The sequence below is a fragment of the Protopterus annectens genome, chromosome 4.part0 (genome assembly GCF_019279795.1).
Source record: "Protopterus annectens isolate FY-2018-M chromosome 4.part0, PAN1.0, whole genome shotgun sequence".
Taxonomy (NCBI): domain Eukaryota; kingdom Metazoa; phylum Chordata; order Ceratodontiformes; family Protopteridae; genus Protopterus; species Protopterus annectens.
In genome coordinates, this window is record NC_056733.1 from 1,152,642,654 (window position 1) to 1,152,665,398 (window position 22,745).

At 42.7% G+C, this 22,745-nt stretch overlaps 1 protein-coding gene across 1 annotated transcript in view; it reads right to left on the minus strand.

Annotated features, from left to right (window-relative positions):
- The window catches only part of CPSF1 (cleavage and polyadenylation specific factor 1), a 2,236,766-nt gene that overhangs the window by 545,145 nt on the left and 1,668,876 nt on the right, over positions 1 to 22,745 (minus strand). Inside the window, exon 25 of the mRNA XM_044069873.1 lies at positions 19,736 to 19,879. Coding sequence (XP_043925808.1) covers positions 19,736 to 19,879 — 144 coding nt within the window. The remainder of the gene's footprint in view (positions 1 to 19,735; positions 19,880 to 22,745) is intronic.

Genomic DNA, 22,745 nt, shown 5'->3' on the forward strand with positions numbered 1-22,745 from the left:
CTAGAGTGGTGGAGAAAAAAGACTGGCAGCTCAATGACCTGATTGATACTGGATTCAGAACAGACTTTAGGTAAAAATGAGGGTTTGTTCTGAGAGATACTCTATCAGCATGGAAAATCATGTAAGGTGGTCTGACAGATAATGCTTGAAGTTCTGACACTCTGTGGGCAGAAGTAATGGCCACTAGAAAAATAGTTTTCCAGGATAAATATTTGAGATCACAAGAAGATGCTGGTTCAAAAGGGGGAAGAATAATTTGAGACAGCATAAAGTTCAAATTCCAGGGAGAATAGGGAATTTTGACAGAAGGTCTCATGTGAAGAAGACCTTTAAGAAAAGTTTTAGATAACCTACGGCCCATAACATTTGAGCCACCAAATCCAAGGTGGGAATTTGAAATGGCAGTTAACTGGACTCGAACTGTAGCACCTGCTGCCCCTTCCTTAAAAATCTTTGTCAAGAATTCTAAAATGGACGACAGCAGAGCTCGGAAAGGGTTAATTTTCTGCATGTTGGCCCAAATTGAGAACCTTTTCCACTTACTGCCGTATAATTTCCTGGCGGATGGCTTGTGAGAAGACAAGAGAATGTGTCTTGTATCTTCTGAAATTGAATGAAGCCTGGCAATTAGGGGAAGTGGATTAGCCAAGCAGTCAGTTTCAGGGACTGCGGGGAAGGATGGAGGTCCCCTGACAGATGTGTCAGAAGGTCCAGAACTGGGTCCAGGATCCATGGATCTTCCAACAGATGATGGTGGAAAAACGGGAACCAAATGTGTCAAGGCCAGTAGGGGGCTATGAGAATAACAGTCCCTCCCAGCGATTTTGCTTTCTGTAAAAATCTGGGTATCAATGGGAAGGGTGGGAATGCATAAAAAAGACCCGGGGGCCAATTGTGTAAGAGTGCATCTCTCGGGGGATGTCCCGGAGGTGGTATTAGGGCAAACTAGCTTCTGCATTTTGAATTGATGTGGCTGGCAAACAGGTTGCAGCAAGGCTGGCCCCATTTGCGGAAAATCAATTCCGCAACCTGTTGTTTGAGAGACCACTCGTGAGTGAGCAATATCACCCTGCTTAGCTTGTCCGCTATCACGTTGGATTTCCCCGGGATGTGCATTGCTAACAGAAAACACTGGGACGACACAGCCCATTGCCAGACCCTGAGGTCTTCTCGACAAAGGGGGTAAGACTTGGTTCCACCTTGCTTGTTCAAGTACCGGACTACTGACATGTTGTCCATCTGAATTGCAATAGCTCCTAGAGGAAGAGAGTCCTGAAAGAACTGCAACGCCAAAAGTACCGCTCTCAACTCTAGACCATTGATGTGCAGATGTGACTCTTGATCCATCCATGTGCCTTGGGCTTTCTTTCCCTGAAAATGCCCCCCCTACCAGGGAAGCGTCCATGGTCACAGTGGCTACTGGGAGGAGGGGGGACAAAGGGTCTTCCGATTGTGACATAAAGAGACGTCAACCACCACTGAAGGTCTCTCTTGCAAGAATCCGTGATGAGAATTATGTGGTGCATCGACTGTTTCTGGCAAGACCACTGAGCAAAGAGGAGCCATTGAAGAATTTGCATATGCATCCTTGCAAGTGGTATAGCCAGGATTGCTGCCGCCATCAACCCTAGCACCTTCAAGACCTCTGCTGCTGTAGCTTTGTTCTTTGACACCAGTGAGCTGACGTGTTGGCGGAGAAGTGAGACTCTTTCGATTGGAAGACGTAGAGTGGTAGTTGAGGTATCTAACTCTGCTCCTATAAAAACGGTATGCTGCGATGGCGATAAGGCAGACTTTTCGAAGTTGATTGTAATGCCTAACTGATGGCAGAGTGTCAGAGTGTATTGTGTTGCCTGAGTCAGTTGATGCCTGGTGGTAACGGTGAGGAGCCAATCGTCTAGGTATGGAAACACCTGGAATCCTAGACGCTCAGGTGAGCCGTGGCCACTGCCATGCATTTGGTGAACACTCTGGAGGCTGTAGTGAGACCAAAGGGGAAGGCTCGAAACTGGTAATGGTTGGCTCCCAGCCGGAAACGTAGGTGATCTCTGGAGCATTTGTTCATCTTTATGTGATAGTACGCATCCTTGAGATCTATGGAGCACATCCAATCGCCTTTCCCTAGGAAAGGAAGAATGGACTGAAGCGTGACCATTCGGAACTTCTCTTTCTTTATGAACTGGTTGAGTCTGCTGAGGTCCAAGATAGGTCTCCAGTCCCCTGTTTTCTTTGGTACCAAAAAGAATCTTGAGTAAGTTTCAAATCCAACTTGGTCTGTTGGGACTGGTTGGATGACTCTTTTTTTCTAGCAATCTGTGGACCTCTACGATTGCTTGTTCCCTGAGATTGGGTGGAACATCTGGGATTCTGTTTACAGGAATGGAAAGAGTAGAGAACGGTATGAAATATCCTCTGGAAATGATGCTTTGTACCCATGTATCTGATGTTATGTTTAGCCAGGCTTCTGGGTACAAAGACAAGCGACCCCCGACTGCCTCCAGAGCCGAACAGCCGGGCCCCCTTTCAGGGGCACTGGTAGGGTTGTCCAGAGAACTGACTTCGGTCACCCTCTGCTGCGGGGGTGGCGTCTTCCATTATAACCCCTTCCTGTGCCTCTAGAGTGGGTTTCTCCACGTGTGTCCTGAAAGGCTCCCTGTGCTTTTTGTAACCACATTTTCCCTCCCCTAGGGCCCTTGGGGTAGGGCCGAGTAGGGGTAGAAAAACAGACTCCAACGGCAGATAAGGTCTTGCCTTCTTGCTCACACCTGGTTAAAGTTTCCTTTACTTTAGGCCCAAACAGTGATGAGCCATCGAATAGGGTGTTAATAAAGGAAGACTTAAAGGGTACCACAAAGGAACAGAGACGCATCCAGGCTGGTCTTCGGAGAGCAATGCCCAAACTAGCGGCTCTACTCGAACCATCAGCTGCATAAGATATGAGACGCATGGACGAGTTTACAGCTGAGTTTAGGGTAGCGAGCTGCGTCACCCTTGCAGCTTCCGTACCCTGGAGAGTATCTCCTAGCTCTTTCAGGAGATCTCTTTGTAGTCTCGTAAAATGGGTTAAGTAGTTCAGTGATCGCAGAGAAAAAGTCGCTGAACTAAATATGTGTTTCCCATATCTATCCATGATCCTAGAATCTCTGTTAGGAGGATGGATAGATGTGGATGTTTCAGACACTTCCTTTTTGGTGGCTGCAGCTACCACCATGGCATCAACAGGCACTCCCTTGGTCAAAAAAGGTTTGTCCACTGGGGCAGACATGAATTTATTTGGCTTGCGAGGGACAGGTTCCAGGGCATCCGGTGACTCCCATGCCTTATGAGGGATCAGTTCCATGAGCTCGTTGTAAGGCAGAGACACCCAAGAAGTGGAAGGTTGAGACCCAAAAGCCTTCAAGAGCACGGACTCATCCTCAATAGGTGTCTTGAACTGCCAATCTCCCCTCTGACTAAGGATCTCTAATACCTGTGCAAAGGAGATATCCTCAGAGGGGGATCGAGGGGACCCTTCTGACTCATCCAAGTCAGTGTCAGATGTCAAAGACTCCTGTGGGGAGTCTAACTGCCTCCTCTTGCACAGTCTCTTCCTGGGCACCTTCTCAGTGGGGGGATCTGGGGAGGTCTCAGAAGAGCAGGGGATGCCCTGTGGGGGGTACTTCAGGCTCAGGGTCTCTATGCTTAGGGGCACCAGTAGACGAAGAAGCAGACACAGGAGCTTGAGGAAAGAGGGAAGGCTGAACCGATGCTGACGTTGTCTTTGGAGACAGGACTCTCCTCATAGCATCGAAGGCACCACGGCTCCGACAAGAAGGAGTAGATGGACCTGAAAGGACCATCCGACCCCCCTGCACCAAAACCATGGGCTCCAAGCCTGAGGTAGGAGCCGAGCTCATCCGAGCTGAAGCCCCGAGAGGAAGGGTCGGCACCGACAAATCGGTCCAACTATCCTCCCCAGACCTGATGGGAGAGCGTCGGCTCCTAGAGTCCTCGGTCGGCGCCAAGGACATCAGAGTAGATGGAGCCGATAACACTAGTATGGGTATCGGCTCCAAGGGTTCGACAATCAACGGCCCTGGTTCCTTCGGCTCCGAGGGTCCAGTATGGCTCGGAGGAGGAGTAGACAAATCCGGTTCAATGGTCTTTGGCACTGACGAGCTGGTCGGGGCCGACAACAATTTGGCAAGTCCTGGTGCTGTAAAAGCTTCTGCACTAGCCGATCCATGTCCAAATCTGAAAGGCTGACTGAAGACTTAGATGAATGCACCGAAGGTGCTGACTGGAGCAGAGGAAAAGAGGGAACCTCAGAGACCGGCTCAAATACTGGGAGCTGGCTCCGAATTAAAGGGACACTCGGTTCCGAGATCTGTGGAATCGATGACCCTCCCTCTGAAGTTTTTGCCTTTTTTGTCACTTTGGGATCTGAAGATTTTGTAGATTTGGAGGATTTGGAAGACATGCTAGTACCTTCATGGCTACTCAACACCTCAGAAAAGGAATGCTGCAGTAATCCCCTGTCAATTAACTTCCTCCTTCTCTCCAAGAGGACTCTTGAAGAAAAGGAATGGCAAATGCTGCAAGTGTCTTGGAGGTGTTTAGCCCCCAGACAGTAAACACATTGAATGTGTCCATCAGTGATGGACATTTTCTACCACAATCTGGGCATTTCTTGAATCCCGATTTAGGATGGGACTTTTCCTTATCATCCGACATAGTAAATAGTAGAAAACAAAAACCAGTGAAGTCCTTACTTTCCTTGTAAAGACCCACACTAACTAAGGAAAGCAACTAAGCCCAAACTGGGCACTATCTATGATAGTTAAAATATAAATTTACAAATACAGGGCTAAACAGCCACACTGAGAAAAACCCTGATTATAAGAAAATAGAGATAATAGCGCTAAAAGGTCCACACAAAACACACTAACTATCAGAAACTACAGATTCTATTATTAAAATTTTTAACACTAACACTCAAACTATCTATATGAAAATATCTAAGAGAAAAAGAAAATTTTTTTATCAAAACTTGCTATTTTTTCTCACAAACGGTCCGAGCTAGCTGGATCACCGAGATCTCTCTTGCTGCGGCAAACTAGATCTGAGGTAATTCCAGCAGTGCATTGTGGGATAAGGGGCTTGGTCTCGAGCTACTGGCAAACCTTGAGCTTTGCTATCGGCCGTGTCGGAGCCGAGGATCGGCTCTGAACCCATCTATGAGAATAAACGGCAAGATTTAACAACTTCACATGTCAGTGTTACTTTACCTTCCTGCTTTCCACTCAGGACAAATGTCAAGACTCATTCTTACTTTTTCAAGTGGAGGCAACATTAAACAACAGAAAGCCAAGACAGCCTGGATGCCTGCAGTGGCCAAAGAAGAGGAACAATGTTCTCTGACGAAGAACCACTTCCACTTGAACTGAAGTGGCATAACTTCAGACAGCATACTATTACACCTGCTGTGCTTCAAGAAAAGACTGATAGCATCTGGATCACAAAACACCAGCCAGTTAAGAGCAGAACAAATATGACCAGGCTGAAGGGGGTTCCTAAGCCAGCAAGTACAAGAGCAACACATGTCCAACTCTGGTTACCATGAACCTAAGAGGGATGCAGTTTCATCACTGAAGAAACAGAAGACATTTAACAGTCAGAGGGGTGAACATCCAAAGCAGATCATGGCCACTAACCTTCCTCATGTCATGACGGCTTAAAGGAAAAGGAAAAAGTTCATAATTCTCATTCTGAAATGGATAGGATCTGTCCCGTGAGTTTATCACAGGACAATCTTGGATAGATCCAGAATGTAGACTGGAGGGGAGGCCTAGAGAAGCTGGCTACAGAGTCATTCTCCTGAGTAGAAATTGTAGCACAGATTTAGCCAAGGAAACAGAAGCTCTCAAAAAGGTGAGGAGACAGATACGAGTCCTTATGACCCACATACGCTGCCCTAAAAAGAACAGATAATAAAGCCAAGAAATGGACGACCACATTGAAATACATTTTGAACAAGACTGCCTAAAGCAAGCTCCAGTATTCTTTGGAGAAGTGGGGTCCTCAAACAAGCCTCACATAAGCCCCCATCCCTGCAGAAAACAGGATAAGCATGTTGGGAAAAGCTGCTCAAGGTTCAGCAAAGCCAAACTTAGGCCTAACTTTCACCCCTGAAAGAGAGAAGTCCAAATGTGGACACGGCAGACCAAGCATTCACCCACCAGCAATACAAGAAGCTAAGGCATCCTGAGGGAGGCAAGCAACTGAATGGGGCAAGGCGGTTAAGGAATACAAAGCCCAAACTGACCCATATTGGGTGTACAAACCCATCAGAGGGAAGGTGAGGCTGGCACAGAGGACAAAGGATGCCTGCCAAAAAGGAAAAGTTCCATGGGTAGGAAAGCTAACCAGCATCCCTGTCATCAAAGGAATGATTTATAAAGAATTGCCTAAATGAAACTCAAGGTTCCATTTCACAATCCCAACCCAGAACACCTAGACAGTGCAACTTAATGCCAGCCCCATGGAGGAATGTAAATGGGAACCAGTCCCATGAAATACCTGTTAACGGCAGGTTCTTGAACTGCACAAGTGATGAAGGCAGCCTAACCTTTACTCCACACAACCTAGGAGTTTGGACCCCCACTCAGAGACCAGTAGGGAACAAATACTTTTCGTTTGCTAAAAATATACAAACTTCTTCATATATATTTTAACAAATGAAAAGCGCTTAATTAAATTGGTTTAAGTACTCTGTCTTTGGTCTCCGGACTTTCTTCGTGTTTAAGCAGTTTGTTCTTGTTTGCGTTTTCGAGACCAGTAGGGAACAAGCCCTCACAGAAACCTCCTACAGGTTCACAGTCACCTCTAACCTAGAAGAAAGAAAGAAAGAGGGACATCAGTATCTGGAAAATGAGGTAGAAGTCATCCCAGGCTAAGTATGAGCAATAATGCTTCTCCTCCTCCTCTATGAAGTGAAGATGGGCCTTTTCTACAAAACTACAAAGGAACTTTGTGGAGGGCCAAAGTGCTTAGCTTCACTAGATGGAGGAAAGGTGTACCTACAGGTTGTTTCTTCTTATCAAGATTCAAACTATGGCTGTCCCAGGACTCAAAAAACAGCTCTACCACCACAACTCTAGGAAGCCTGACATCTCATGGGTGGAAGATGTAAGAGGTCATGGACCATGCAGATCTGCTTCTGGGAAAGTAAAGGCTTCCACCAATCCTCCACAAAGAATCCAATATGAAAGTCCAAAACACCTTCACTGGGTAGCAAGAGGGAATTTCCCACCAGCCCCAGAAAAGACTTCCTTCAATCATTCTTCTTGAATTTGGAAATGAACCCCTTAAAAATAAAGAAGCATGGAACTTCTAGTAATAACAGCAAAACTCAAGATATGAAATTTATGAGCAGCAAAAATAAAATTGCAGATGTGTAAAAAACTGAGCTTATTTAAGTGATGCAACATGTCATAATGTCTGTCACTACAACTTCAAATCCATCCAACAGTGTGAATCTGAATGTTGACTAGTGGAATGAATAACTCAACCCACAGAGCTTGAATACTCACATATCTGTTACAAGCTGTTTTGAGGGCCTTGCTTCAATGGATAATAGCTGGCAATAATCCTTATCAGACTCCAAATAACAACCCAGAGAAGGCAGGCACAGGAAAAGCTATAGGAAGGAAGGATTCAGAAGGTAAAACAATCATAAATGTAGAAGCCAACAGTCCTAAACAAGAATAAATGACATCGAACAAAGTAAAGAATACTTTATTATGCAACAGTTAGCTTAGCACTTTCATCCAGCATGCGACCTCGTCAGAACTTCTGAATTTATTCCTGTTCATGACTGTGGCTTCTGCGTTTATGGTCAGTTTTTAATTCCTCTAATGCAGAAGAAGAATTCTTTTGTTTGGCAAAGATTCAGAAGGCCATATCCTAAAGCACCAACATGTTGAAGGAGATCATACTCCTGGACTGGAGATCCAAGCCCTATGGGCCTGCTGAAAGTGTGCACAAAAAAAAAAAACAAATGGCCATTGTACAGATGTCTGCAATGGATACATTCTTAAAGCAAGTGCTAGAAGCAGCAATCCCAAAGCCTAATGACCCTTGAACAAACTGAGCACCAGCTGGTTGGCCATGCTAAAGAAGAAGATAACATATCTTCAGCAAAGGTGACCTATCTCCACACCTTCCTTTATCCACTGGTGTCCCCCAAGGATCTATATTAGGCCCACTCCTTTTCTCCCTCTTTACTAATAATCTAAACACAGCTACTCCACATGGTTCTAGAATACAATATGCAGAGGATTCAACACTTATCTGTGCTGCCACTTCTCTATCAGCTCTTCATTCTCAAACACAGGAATCTTTCACTTCTGCTGAAACATTGTTAGCCAATGCCCATCTAATCCTGAATCCAAACAAAACTAAATTACTCCTCCAACCTAACAAGACATCTATCTAATGCCCACCATTTAATATAATAACCAAAGACAATACTTCCACTTTCCCCGACAACCCAAAGCTTCTTGGAGTAGAAATAGACAATAACCTAAAATTCGACTTGCATGTCTCCCTAACAATAAAAAAGTCCCTAAGAAACTTGGAAGTCTATATAAGCACATAAGGTTCCTGACCAAAATGGCCAAAATTACATTAGCACAAACCCATCTGCTCTCCACTCTACTATATGTCTCTCCAATTTTAACTAATCTTAGGAAAACTTACTTATCTAAGCTAAAAGCATGTTATAATAAAATTGCTAAGTTTGCATCTGACTGCCCATATAGAACACATCATTGTACAGCTTTAAGGATACTAGACTGGCTTGAATTTCCCAACATTATTCTTTACAACTAACTCTGTCTAACTCACAAAACTGTAACGCAACCAGCCAGAACCCCTGCACTACAAAATCTCATCCTTCCTTACAGTTCCAGCAGACCACTTCACTCTAATAATAACGTACTCACCGTCTGCAAGGCCAACAACACTGCAGGAGAATCTTTATTTTCCAGCTATATATCCTGTATATGAACCTCCCTTCCTAACTCCATTCTCTCAATCTTGTCCACTAACCACTTTAAGTCATCACTTAAAGCTTTTCTAAATAATAAGTGGCTATGCTCCTGTACTAACCCCTTGTGAATGCTCTGCTACATCACAGTATACTCCAAACATATCCAAACTCTTTCCCGGTGTTTACTCTTTTATTCCTACCAGCCTGTCTTAACCTTGTATCTTGACATAAGTCATACTTTACAAATAGTACTAGCTAAGTTCAAAGCCTAGGGTGTATTGTCATGATGTAACAAATTTGTATTTTCTTATGTATACTACATTTTGTTTACTTTATACTTTATTGATTATTGTAATTAGTGCATTAAAGTTTACTGTTACTCATGGAGCTTTTCTCCCCAGGCCTCGGCTGAAAAAGGGCCCGTGTCCATTTGGACTTTCCCTGTAAACAAATGTTAAATAAATAAATAAAACAAATAAAAACATCTGCCAAACAACTCAGAAAGTATCTATTTTGCATCTGTTTTCCTGCACTCATGTTTTCCACTCAGGTAAAACCTGATCAAATAATATCCTTTCCCCAAGAATTATGCTCTAGGAAAAAAAAAAAAACAAGGAGGTGACTGAATTAGTTGAGTGACAGGTCCAAAAACACGTTAGCTGGAAAATGATGGTTTGGCATTAAGGAAATCTATTACTTATAGAAAACTATGTAAAGTCCTCTATGAAAAAGGGCCATAAGCTCTGAAGCTATTTGGTAGTTGTGACAGTTACCATTTATTTTATTTTGTTCATTTACTTCTTAATTTTTCCACATGGTAAGTGAAATGGTCCTTCTCAGACATGACCATGGCCACAAGAATGGTAAACAGAGCATATTTATGAACAATTTATTATAACCAATCAACCATAAACATCTCTAACAGAGATAAATGCTAAGTCCTTCAAACTAAAAGCAAATGGGTGATCCACTTCATCACGGGTTCAGTTCTCATGAACAGGGTATATGGAAAGCTAAATCAGGAAATATATGCAGCCAACTCTAAATCCCTAAGGCAATGGAACATTAATCCAGTATTACTCAACAACTGTGCTCGAGCCACCAGAAAGTGGTATCATTTTTCAACTTAACTCCAGCTATGCATCAGTCCACTTTTCTCCTTTTTAGGAATCTGTCCTTGTCAGTCCTGTAAGACTGCTTGAATCAGTTCTTACTGCTTTCTGTTTTAACTGGATGCACTGTGAAATGAATACCTCCTGAGTTACGGTCCTTCACTTGTATCTTACTGATGGTGATAGGCATCTAAAAATCAGGAAAACTTGAGCAGCAACTTATCTGATGCCTTGTGCTGTCAGACTGCTCAGTCAAGCACTGCTTATTTTTATTTTCTTATTCTAAATGGATACATTGTGAATGGAAGACTTCTTGAGTTTTTGTGGTACGAAGAAGGCCTGTTACCATCTTAAGTGCCCTCCTGGTGTCCTGGCTCCTTTTAGGGAACTACTTCCCTATTTACTGGTGGTTGTGATGTACAAGCTTAAAATGTAGGAAACACGAGCAATAGCTTGACTGTCGCTCTATTTTTTGAGACTGTTTAAACCAACTACAATTGTTTTTTTACTTTACTAATAAAAACACTGTGAATGGAAAATGTCCCCCTGAGGGAGAAACATCAGTTACCATCTTAAGTACTCTCTTGGTGTGATGTCTCAGCCCCAATGAGAACTCCCCCTTGTAGCTTACTGGTGGTTATGGCCTTCTGTATTCTTAAAAGGCCGGAAAACACAAGCAGCAACTTGTCTGTTGTGACACTGCTTGAACCAGTCCTGATTTTTTCTCTTTTTTTAATGGGATAAAATTAAAGAACTACTTCCTGTTTTTTTTTTCTTTGTGGGTGTGAGGAGGGTGGCTTTTTATCTTGTCCTACTGTCCCATCCCTGATAATAAACCCTCCAGTGTATCTTACTGGTGTTTGTGTGATATATTACATATACATTTGTTTTATTTTCAAATAATCTTTATTAAGCATAACTACAAGAAGGGAACATCTCATATAAAAAGGAAAATGTACAAAACCAACATTTGCCTTTACATTAACAAAACTTACATACACCAGACAATTACTTAAATGTAAACCTTTGAAAAACAGAAAGAATGAGAGACAGATAAAAACAAACTTCAATTTACTACATATATAGATCATAAGGAGCATCAATGGGAGTCCTTCACTGAAAAAATTTCACTGTCCTGTTCATAAGGTATAAAGTAAGTGCATTTCTGGATATTTACAAGTGGTACCTACAAGTGCAAAGAAAGGCAGAGGGATGTGTGAAGGCCCTATATGCATCTCAAAAGGTGAGAAATTATTCGACACAGGTTCATAGGTAAGTACTAGACTAGCTCCCATTGCAGGCAATTTTAAGCCTAGCTAATTTTCCTTTTTGTGCTTGAAATAACCTATCCCATTTGGTTAAAGACTGGCCTTGCCCATCCTATGGTCAATAATTATAAATATTACCCCTAATGATAATAAATGGGATCATACCATAGATAACCTGAGGGGACCCATGCATGGGATAAAGCATTTAGAAGTTGCAGCTGCCCCGTAGTACTACAGGGGGCAGTCCTGGGGTACATTTTCTGTTTCCCGGACAGGATGAACTTTGTTTTGTGTGGATTGGAAGTCTGTTCCACAGCAGCAGTACCTTCTGCAAAATTTACCTGTCCCTCCAAACCACTCTGTTTATGTTGCAGAAGAGATTTAGATCTGTAGACTGAGTATTTCTGATGTCATCTGACTTGCCGGTGTGCAGAAAATCCATCGGTAATGGGTCAGAGGATGCCTTGCATGCCAGTCACAGGACACCTCTTAATAGTCTATAGGATACAGAGTACAGTGACAGGGCTTTGAATCAGTCCATTTAGGACACATTGTTTACACCTTGTATCCTTTTAGTAAGGTATCTCTGTGGGCGTTCCATTTGCATTACATTAAAGCTCCTTTAACTTTCTTATAGAAAATATATACCCAGCTATTCATGTAGTGTGGGTATTATCTAGACAATATGAAATTGTCATTCCAGATCCCTTCAAGCTTTTTCCCCTTTATACTGGGTCACTAATTGAGATTGCCAAATTTCCAAGATCATTCAAGAGTCGAATAAGGACAATACCCTCAAGAGTCCCTGAATTCTTGCAAAATGTTATATTCTGCTTAACCATTAACATTATCAACTGAAGTAATGACCAGCATTGTGAAGGAAGTGAGAGTACAGGGTCTTATCCTATATGGAAAAGGGAAAGTACAGTTCTGTGCACTTACCATAAATGTAGATGTTCAAGTGTATTCACTGTTGCAGTCATCATACTTGGGTTATCTGCCTGCAGGTAGCCCTCAGTCGGCCCGAATACCAGAGACTTAGTATTTCTGCAACAGTTGCTGTCGCTCCAGGACTGACGTCAGGTTGTCAGGGGTATAAAAACAGGCAGTCGACGACATTACATCAGTTTTTCTTGCCCCAAATGGCAGGAGCCCCTCAAATAGGGAGCTAAGTTATGGTGGTGAAAAAACACCCTCAGTAAAAAGTAAATACCAATACCGCTGAAAGGGGTAAGTATTAAACATAGAGAGGAGAGAGAGACAAGGGGGCTGGAGGGAAGGAAACCAGGACTGCAACAGTGAATAAACTCGAACATCTACATTTATGGTAAGTGTACACAACTGTACTATGTTCTTCCTGTTTCACTGTTGCAGTCATCACACTTGGGTAGATTCCCAAAGCTGAGGAAGGGTGGAGGCAGTCAAGAAGAGTTGGGGCTGGTTAGTATGCCTTGCAGGACTGCTGTTGCAAAACTTACCCTGGATTTGGAAAAGATAGGCAGGTGGTAATGCTTGGTGAAGGTATGTACAGAACTCCAGGTAGCAGCTTTCAGGATGTCCCTGGTAGGGACTCCCCTGAGGAATGCTGTAGAGGTAGAAGTTGCCCTAATGGAATGCGTTCTGACCCCCCCTCAGGGGTTGGTTTCCCATGGTGCTTGTAGCAGAAATGGATGCAGTGTGCTATCCATTAGAAATTGTTTGCTTCGAAATGGTCTTGACCCCTGCCCCTGGTTTAAAGCTGACTAGCAACTGGTTAGATTTCCTGAAAGGCTTAGTCCTATCCAGGTAGAATCTGATCTGTCTGTGCACGTCCAAGGAGTGCAGGATCCTTTCCCCCTTATTTTGAGAATTAGGGAAGAAGGTTGGCAAATGGATATATTAGTTGAGAGCCACACTGGACAACACTTTTGGCATAAAGGAAGGGTTAGTCCTGAGGGAAACCCTGTCAGGATGGAAAACAATGAAGGGGTCCATGGCCATAAGTGCTTATAGCTCAGACACTTTTCTAACTGAAGTGATGGCCAAAAGTAAGGCTGTTTTCCAAGAGAGGAATTTTAACTCTGCCGACACTGCAGGCTCAAAGGGGGGTAGCGTGAGCTTTTCCAGTACAAAGTTAAGGTCCCAAGCAGGGGTGGGTGCTCTCCTTGGTGGCCTTAAGTTGTTTGCCCCTCTCAGGAACAGTTTGATAACAGGGTGAGAGAAGAGAGGCGGCTCAGTGTTGTAATAACCCGAAATGGCAGAGGCATGGATCTTAATGGAGGAGAAGGATAGGCCTCTGTGGAGTAGATCTGCTAAGTAATCCAGGATTAGAGGAAAGGAGGGCAGAGTTGTGTCCTCTCCTTTAGATTGAATCCAGGAGCAGTGCCCTTTTTCACTTATCAGCATAGGAATTCCCTTGTACTGGGTCTTCTAGCCTCAAGAATGACGTCCAGCACCTGCTTGCTTAGGCTGGTTACAGGGTGAGATTTCAAGGAATAAGCCATGCTGCAAGATTTAGGGTTTGCAGTTGCGGATGCAAGATCTGTCCCCCCTGCTCAGATAGCAGGGTTGGGTTCTGGTGTAGGTGCCAGGGTGGGTACCAGTGCTGGCGTGGCAAGTCCAGGGCAATCAGAATTGTCCTTGGTCTGTTCTGTCTTATTTTGAGCAATACGAGTGCGGGGAGTGCCTTCTGCGTGGAGTCTGCATGTCCTCCCCGTGGTTGGGTGGGCATTCGAAAGACATGTGTAAATGGGCTTGCCTTCGTTGAAGGTTGAACATCGAGCTGGCACCTCAGCATTCATGAAAGTCTACTGCCAATCATTAGCAGACCGGAGTTCCGTTGTGGTGAGCCCTAACCGGGAAAAGCCAAAAGACAAACAACAACAACTCTTGGGAGAAGGGGCAGTGGGAGGAAGGCATAGACTAAGAGGTTTAGCACTGAAAAGATAGGGCATCCACTTTCCAGACTCTGCTGTGAGGTGTCCTGATGCAGAATTTGCTGAGCTGGTGATTGCAGGGGGAGGCAAAGAGATCCACCTCTGGGGTCCCCCATTTCTGAATCAGAAGGTTGAAGGTGTTGGCCTCTAATTGCCACTCATGTGGGTCTAGGAGGTTTCTGCTTATGTCGTCTGCCATCGAGTGCCAGGAAGTGAGCTTGCAGATTGACCTGCATGTCTAAGGCCGTGTTCCACAGTGCCATGGCTAGCCTGCAGAGTGGATAAGAGTGGGTTCCCCCTTGCTTGGTGATGTACCACATCACTGTGGTGTTGTCTGTTTTTATTATCAGGTGTCCTGGGGAGAGTAGGGATCTGAAAGCTATCAGTGGAGAGAACAAACAAAAAATATTAATTTAAAAATAAATGTAATTAATAGATTTGTGGTGTACAGCTGAAATTTGGAATATAGGTAGAATACATACATAGTACACAGGTACAGTACATATATTGTAGATTAGCCAGTGTTTGTGAGTAAGAGTGAAAACCATTATCAAGTACTCTAGGTTTAGTATGTGTACCTTATCCACTTTCACTAGCCTGGGGAGCAATCATGGCACTGCCAACTTTGCTTGACATGTTGCCTAATGAGGTTTTTAAAGGAAACTTTGGATGATGTGTTCTGTATGCTAGTGGGGAGAGAGTTTCATTTTTTAGCCACTGAACTACTATATAGTGCGTCTCCAAAGCTATTGTAGCTGTTGGTGACTTCTAGTAGTAGTTTGCTTGATGATCTAGGAGGCCTTTTGGCTGAGTGATGTACTAGGTTTTTGAGGGCAGGGCACTTATTGTTGAGGTAATAGATAGAAAGACAGAGGCAGAGCTGATTGTAAGTTAGGAGGTTGGGCAGTTCAAGCCAGTGGAGCTGTCTCAAAGGAGTACAGTGATGAGTTCTATATGAGCAATTTGCAGCAAAGCAAGCAATTCTGTTATAGCAGCCTTCCATTTTGCTTAGTTCGGTTTTGTTGAGATTAGTCAAAATGGGAGATGCATAGAATAGGGTGGATAGAAGTTGGGAGCGAGCAATGGCTGATCTTGTGTTGGTAAGAAATGGTTTGATATGGTACAGTGATCCCAGTTTGGCATGTACCTTTTTAATAGTTAAGTTGAGATGACTATCAAATTTTAGGTGGGAGTCTATGGTTATTCCCAGTAGCTTAGCCTGTGCCACTGGAGTGATTGGAGTAGCACTTGTGGAGTAGATAGTGAATTGACTATCAGTGTTTTTGTTAGAACTGGTTATAATCATAAGCTGAGTTTTCTTTGGATTGAGGATAGGTTGGGCTTTGATAAGGTAGTTTTCAACATCAGAGAATGCTAGTTGAGTTGTTTGCAGGAGGGTGGGAATGTTTTGTGCAGCACAGATTAAGGTAGTGTCATCTGCATACTGAATGACAGATGCATGCTGTGTGGAGGTATGGAGGTCATTTGTGAAGACTGTGAATAGTAGTGGTCCTAAGATAGAACCCTGTGGGACTACTATAGTTATGGGCAGCTGAGGAGAGACAGAATTTTCCCATTTCACAGCTTGGTACCTGTCAGTTAAGTAGCTTTGGAACCAGGTAAGAGTGGAATTTGATAGGCGATATCGGTTTTGTTTGCTTAGCAGGATTTGGTCTGAGACTGTGTCAAATGCTTTGGACATATCCAAAAAAAAGAGTTGACACCTGTAGGCCTTCATTTTTGAGACTGTTTACTGTGTCTGTGAAGCAGAGGAGGTCTGTAGTGGTACTATGGGCAGGTCTGAAACCATGCTGAGTAGGTGATAGGATGTTGCTGTCTAGGAGATAGTTTAGCATCTGTTTATGGATGCATTTTTCTAGGATTTTGACCGGGGGGAGAGGAAAGCAATGGGTCTGTAGTTATTAAGTTCAGTGGAGGACCCACCTTTATGTATGGGTGTAACATAGGATATTTTCCAGAGTTTGGGCACATAGTTTTCAACAACTGATCTGTTTATCAGTGTGGAGACTGGGATAGCAATAGCATCTGCTGTGAGTTTCAAGAAATAGCTGGGGAGTAGGTCGGCTGCTGTTGATGAGGTTTTTAGTTTGGAGAGCACGCTTTTGATTGAAGTGGTAGAAACTGTTTTGAGGGTAAAGCTTGTATTAGTGTTATTTGTGTTGGGGGGGATAGTGAGGAAGGAACTGTCCTGTGATACTAAGGATAGAACTGAGTTCACAAAGTGGGAGTTGAATTGTGTTTCGATTTGAACTTTAGTGCCAGGGGTGGTTGGTTTGGGGGTAGCCTTTTGGGTGGATTTTAGTAGCTGGTTTACATTTTTCCAAAATTTTGGGGGGTTGTGTTGGTAGTTTGTAATGTTGTGTAGTAGGATTTTTTGTCCAGCCTAATGCATTTTTTTGCATGGTTGTGCAGTTCTTGGTACTTAGTTAGGCTTTGTGTTTCTTTGTTTTTTTGACAGTAAAGCCAGGCAGTGTCTCTGGACTTGAGGATTTGTTTGGTTTCTTTACTGAGCCAGGGGTTTGTAGAGGTCCTAACCTTGATTTTGCGCAATGGAGCGACAGTGTCTAGGTGTTGTAGAAATGTTTTGTTGAAATATGCTACAGCCTGGTCAAGTGGGAGGGTTTTTAGGGGGGGTCCAGTCACAGTTACAGAGTAAAGTGTTGAGGACCTCAGGAGAGAATGTTTTTGTGTTTCTAGTGGGTATATAGTTAGTGGTTTTGCATATGCTTGTTCTACTATGTATAAAGTATATTTTGTTGTGGTCACTTAAGGTGTCTGTGAGACTGCATGTGTGAGGGTACAGTGTGGGGTTGTTAGTTAGGACCCAGTCAAGGATGGATTCGCTTTTAGATTTTTTATCACATCTAGTTGGAACTTGGACTAGCTGCTAGTAGCCATGGAGATTTATTAGATTACTTGGTGGTTCTGTTATACAGGTGAACCAGTCTAGGTTGAAGTCCCTCAGAATAAGGGTTTCTTGTGAGTATGTGGAAGAACACCAGGATAAGAAGTCTTCAAGGCTAGCAGGTGTATTACCAAGTGGAATATATGTCACAATTGTGGTGATTACCTTTTTGGGGTGAAGTTGAAGTTGTGAGATAAGTATGTCCCAATTATTGGGGGAGGGGTAGGAGCTTGGTAATTGATGGACAGTTAAGTTGGACTTGTACAGTAAGGCAGTTCCACCCCCTTTATGAAGCGGTCTGTTTTGTCTAATGATACTGTAGCTGGTAGGGAGAACTTCTGAGTTAGCTATGTTTTTATTTAGCCAGGTTTCTGTTAAAGCAACTATGTCTGGGGAGTACTGTGCCATTGTGGCCTGGAGTTCAGGTATTTTATTTTTGATACTTCTAGTATTAATATTTAGCATTAAAAGATGGTTGGTTTTGCTGCTGTTGTTGATTTACCCAGGGATGAAGAAAGTGGAGGTGTTATGTTCTGACATTTGTGTTGGAGCAGTTTGTGTTGGACAGGATGGATTTGGGCCTGGGTTGGGGTGGATATCCCCACTTATGGTGAGCCTGCTGTTAAAATGGTGATGCAGATGTTGGAGCTTGGTGAGGAGTGTGAGAAAGTATTGTGTTTTTTTGGAGTAGGAATGAGAGCATATGTGTTTAGTTCTGAATTGGTTCGTTATGTAGTTCTTGAACAGTTGTGGGCAGATATTATTATAATGTGTGGTGTCTGTATATGAGAGTGCATAATGTAGTGTTGTGCTATTAAGTTTAGGGATATTGCTAGAGTGATAACTTGTGGTGTTGTAAAGAATTATGAGAAGACAGACTAGACTTAGTTGTGTGATATTCATGGTTATAAAGTTTAAGTTGGTTCTAGGTGGGGAATCTGAATAGGAATTATAGGGTTGCACTATTTGTGGATGGGGAAGTAGTGTGGGTGATGTAAAAAATGCCTAGTAGAAATGAGAGTGATTGGGAGTATTTTGTGTGGGGCAAGTTGGTGTGGTATAATGTGATATGACTTGAGGAGCTGTGATTGGTGGAGGTGATGTGAGGGTGAGCTGTGGATGTGGCTGTGATTACTATAAATGTAGAGATAGTGGGGGCGGGATGGAATAGGGGGCAGGGGAGCAGAGACAGCCCGAGCGTTAGGGAGGGTGAACGGAGCAGGGCAGAGCCCACCAAGACAAGAGAAAAAAGTAAGTATTACTTTACAAATCTGAACACTTTAAACAAATTCCTGAGGTCTAATGGCTTACCAGCAAGAAGAATGTAATTGCTGAAGAGCACTTGTGTCCTGGTGGGAGACTAGAAATTTAAAGATGGCTCCATGCTCAGCAGGAGTCTAATATAGACTTAGTATTGGGGGAGGGAGATAGCACAAGGGGTGTAAACCATGACCCGAAATGTTGTAAAATCTAATTGCCGAATGGTCACATAACTGAAGGTGGGAATTAAGGAAAGTTGACAACTCGGGAATGTCAACTTTACCGAAACTACCGACACTTACGGCTAATTGCTATAAACGATTTGCAGAGGGGGCAAGCCCCCCCCCCTGCACTCCCATACCTCCTATTACTTATACATACAAGCTCCAAGATCGCACTACAGTGAAGGAAAGGGTAAATTTCCCATTCCCTAGTACAGTGCAATCTCCATTCAAAATGACAAACCCACAAGAGCGACTGCATACTAACATTCACTCTTGTGGATTCAAACATTGAAAAATCAATGTTACGACACCTTGGAAGAGTGCCTTTTGACCTTCCAAGGTTGCATAACTGGTTTATGACATTTTCATGGTAAACCAGGTTCGGCAAATCAGGTGCAACAGATATCTTGTCTTTGTTTTAGGAGAATCAGGTCATGACAATCCCCCCCAAAATGTAACTCCATGCACCTAACTCTCCAGAATGGTATCTACAACAAGTGGTGGGAGTAACAGAGTAGATAATCCCTAATTTGTATGGGAGTTTAAAAGTACTTGTATAAGCACGGACAAAGACTAAATCTCCAAGAAACACAGGCATAATATGGAATCTGTATCAAGTATGCCCAGCAGTCTTCAGTGATCTGAATGGGAAAAACAAATGAGTATGGTAACACGAATGAAGACAAAAATAATTAAAGAAAATCTCAGAAATATTTCTTATGTTGATTAATACCCTCTACAGCTCCTTATTTGCCTAATGGTCTTACCTGGTTAATGAAAGAATAAACAACAGATGCACACAAATATATGCTACAACTTTCTCATTATTTTTTCTAGTATTAGGACAAGTATTTAGCCATGCCTAGACACACATCTCCATTGGCTCAATACTTAATGATAGTCAAGACAGTTTGGGACATACAGGGAAAACATCATGACCAGCTGTCTCAAGGTAGCTGTAAAATCAAAACAAACAATATTGGTCTGACCCTCTCTTACCCCTGAATAACCAGAAATGTCTTCAAAGTAGCGGAATCGAGCAACTCTGGCTCGGGTAGAGCCAGACTCTTCTCCAAGTGCAGTATCACTTTTCTTTTTTGACTGTTTCACCTTTTTCTCTTTGAAATTTATATTGTGGGCAACCTAAGGAACAAACAAAATTATTGGCATCAGAAATATTATGTGAGAAGTACTTATCTATTATCAGTCATCTTTATTTACTTTCACACTTCATTTGGAAAAACACACACTAAAATAACTGCCTATCTGCAGATATCAAGGATTTTGATGGACTAATAAAGACTATCATCATTACAATAAACATGATGCTGCAGTACTGACAATCCGTTTTTAAGGAATAAAGATACACATTAGCTAGGAAATGCCGCCTCACAGTAGGACGCTGTCCGGTTCGATTCTCAGCTAGAGCGTCTTCTGCGTGGAGACATGCGTGAATGGGCATACCTTCGTTGAAGGTTGTGCTTCAGGGCTGGTAACTCGGCACGTAAAAATCAACTACCAATCATTAGCGGACCGGAGTTCCGCTGTGGCGACCCCTAACCAGGAAAAGCCGAAAGACACAACATTAGCTAGGAAATGGTGCCCTTAAAAAAAGAGATACTGTTACATGTAGAGAATGTCCTACAAACAGGAGTCACAGGTAGTGTGAAATAGATAAAGTTAAGTAGAATATAACTACAGACCTCCAAATTCATCTGAGTCTCCAGGACCATACCTCTCAACTGTGCAGATTTTCGCAGAATGTCCAGATTTTTGCCTCATATTTTTGGTCTGTTTTTCATAAAATTGTGGTTTTCTGCCACATTAGTAGCAAATCATTAATGACTGAAGTTAGAAAATAATGACAGACATTTGAGTTTTGGACTTCATATCCTTCAGAAAAATTCATTCTAATGCAAGGAAAACCTTTTATTCTATCAACTTTCAAAGTTTGTAAGAGCAATATCTAAAAATTGTCCATATTTTGGGGCCTTAGTCCCACTTTTACTTTTGGCTTTGTCCAGATTTCTTGATCTAAGAGGCTAAGACGTATGACCAGGACAGTTCCTTCCTGTAGTTAATCATTCAATATAAATAGGCAGCCAATGAACAAAATATTCTAAGCAGTCCCTCTAGAGCTACCCTATCTTCTTCCAAGTATATATCCTCACTGCTAATGTTAACCAGCTGCTCAAATCATAGCTCTCAACCTCATGGCAGATAAAATCTTGACAAAAATAATGGGGGGGAGCCCCAAAAATAGGGACAAATTGTAAATATTGCTCTTATATACTCAGAAAGTTGCTAGAACAAAAGATTTTGTGTTGCCATGCATTTTCTGAAGGATATGAAGTATGAAACTCAAATGCCTGTTTATATAGTGAATTCAGTCCTCACTGATTGCCATTAACATGTAGAAAACCACAAATTTTAAGAGAAACAGACCAAAATTATGAAGCAAAGATCTGGACATTGCAAAAGTCTGGACAGCTGAGAGGTATGGCTCAAATACAGGTAAGACGCACCATCCTTCTTTCATACAAGACTTGAAATACAACTGAATTATGGAGAACCCTAAGTGAAACACATTATGTAACTGTCTGAAAAATAAAAGTGAAGATTAAAAAAAAAGAAAAAAAACAGAAGCTCAGGCACCACAGAGGAACTCAGACATGTTGGAGCCCTGCTGAATGAGACTGTTTTGAGGCAGTTATGGGGGGGGGGTACTGTATAACAATCTATCTTTTTTAAGTGGTCATTCTTCTTTCAGAACAAGTACCAAGCTATTTAAGCTATCAGCTCAACCAGAACACAGCAAGACTACCACTTATTAAATAAAAAAAAAAAAAAAAAATGAGGATCTCATGCAAGCCCACACCTCACCTAGAGTCTACAACTACAAGCTATAACGCAGGAATAGGTGTAGGCAGCAGTCCAGGTGGTGGTAGCACAGACATCCTTGTTGTAAAACGCGCAAAAACTGTCCTGTACTAGAAATGCTGCTTTAAAGAATGGCTTGTAAAACTAGATAATAAATTAAAAGATATCATACTTGTAAAATGTGAAGAATATCTAAATACTATACAAAGACAAAACAGAGGAATCTGAACTGTAAAAAAAGGAAAACAGCTCTAGTGTCATACAGAGATAAAGTCTTGACTATGGTCCAGGCAACCTAAGTTCTGGGTATTGAGTTGGGTACTTGAAATGGAATGGGAGGATGGGTGTGTCCATCCTGGGGGGAGAGGGTGAATGAAGATGACTTTGCAGTGTCACAATCCCTTGAAGGAGGGGTGGATATACAAATGCAAATGCACTTGAAATGGAATAGGAGGATGGGTGTGTCCATCCTGGGGGGAGAGGGTGGAATGAAGATGAATTTGCAGTGTCACAATCCCTTGAAGGAGGGGTGGATATACAAATGCAAATGCACTTGAAATGGAATAGGAGGATGGGTGTGTCCATCCTGGGGGGAGAGGATGGAATGAAGATGAATTTGCAGTGTCACATTCCCTTGAAGGAGGGGTGGATATACAAATTCATAGCCTGGGTGCGGATGTAGCAGGCATACTGGAACACGAATCCAAGCAGGAAAAGCACTGTGGGTCTCTGTGGTGACATGGAACATGTATCTACCCCCCACACACCCGGGAAGGGGGTTACGGATGGACACTACAAATGCCCTTATTTGCTAAGATGTCACCAAAGAAACAAAGCACCCTTGCAGCTGCTCGAAAAGACACCCTCATGGATGGTTCTCACTGCTACTGATGTAGACATCCTAAATACTGATAATTAATGAGGGTCTTGATGGTTGACAGAAGGCCAAAACCGATCTAGAAAAAAACAGAAAAATGTTACCTGAAAGAACACAATTGAATAGAATAGCAAAGACATTGAAGAGAAAGTTAATACTAAAAGACTAACTGAAGCTCAGCACAAGCAAAACAGCCACGAAATCAAATATAAGACAGAAAAAAACAAACAAAATGGAAGGATAAACATTTTA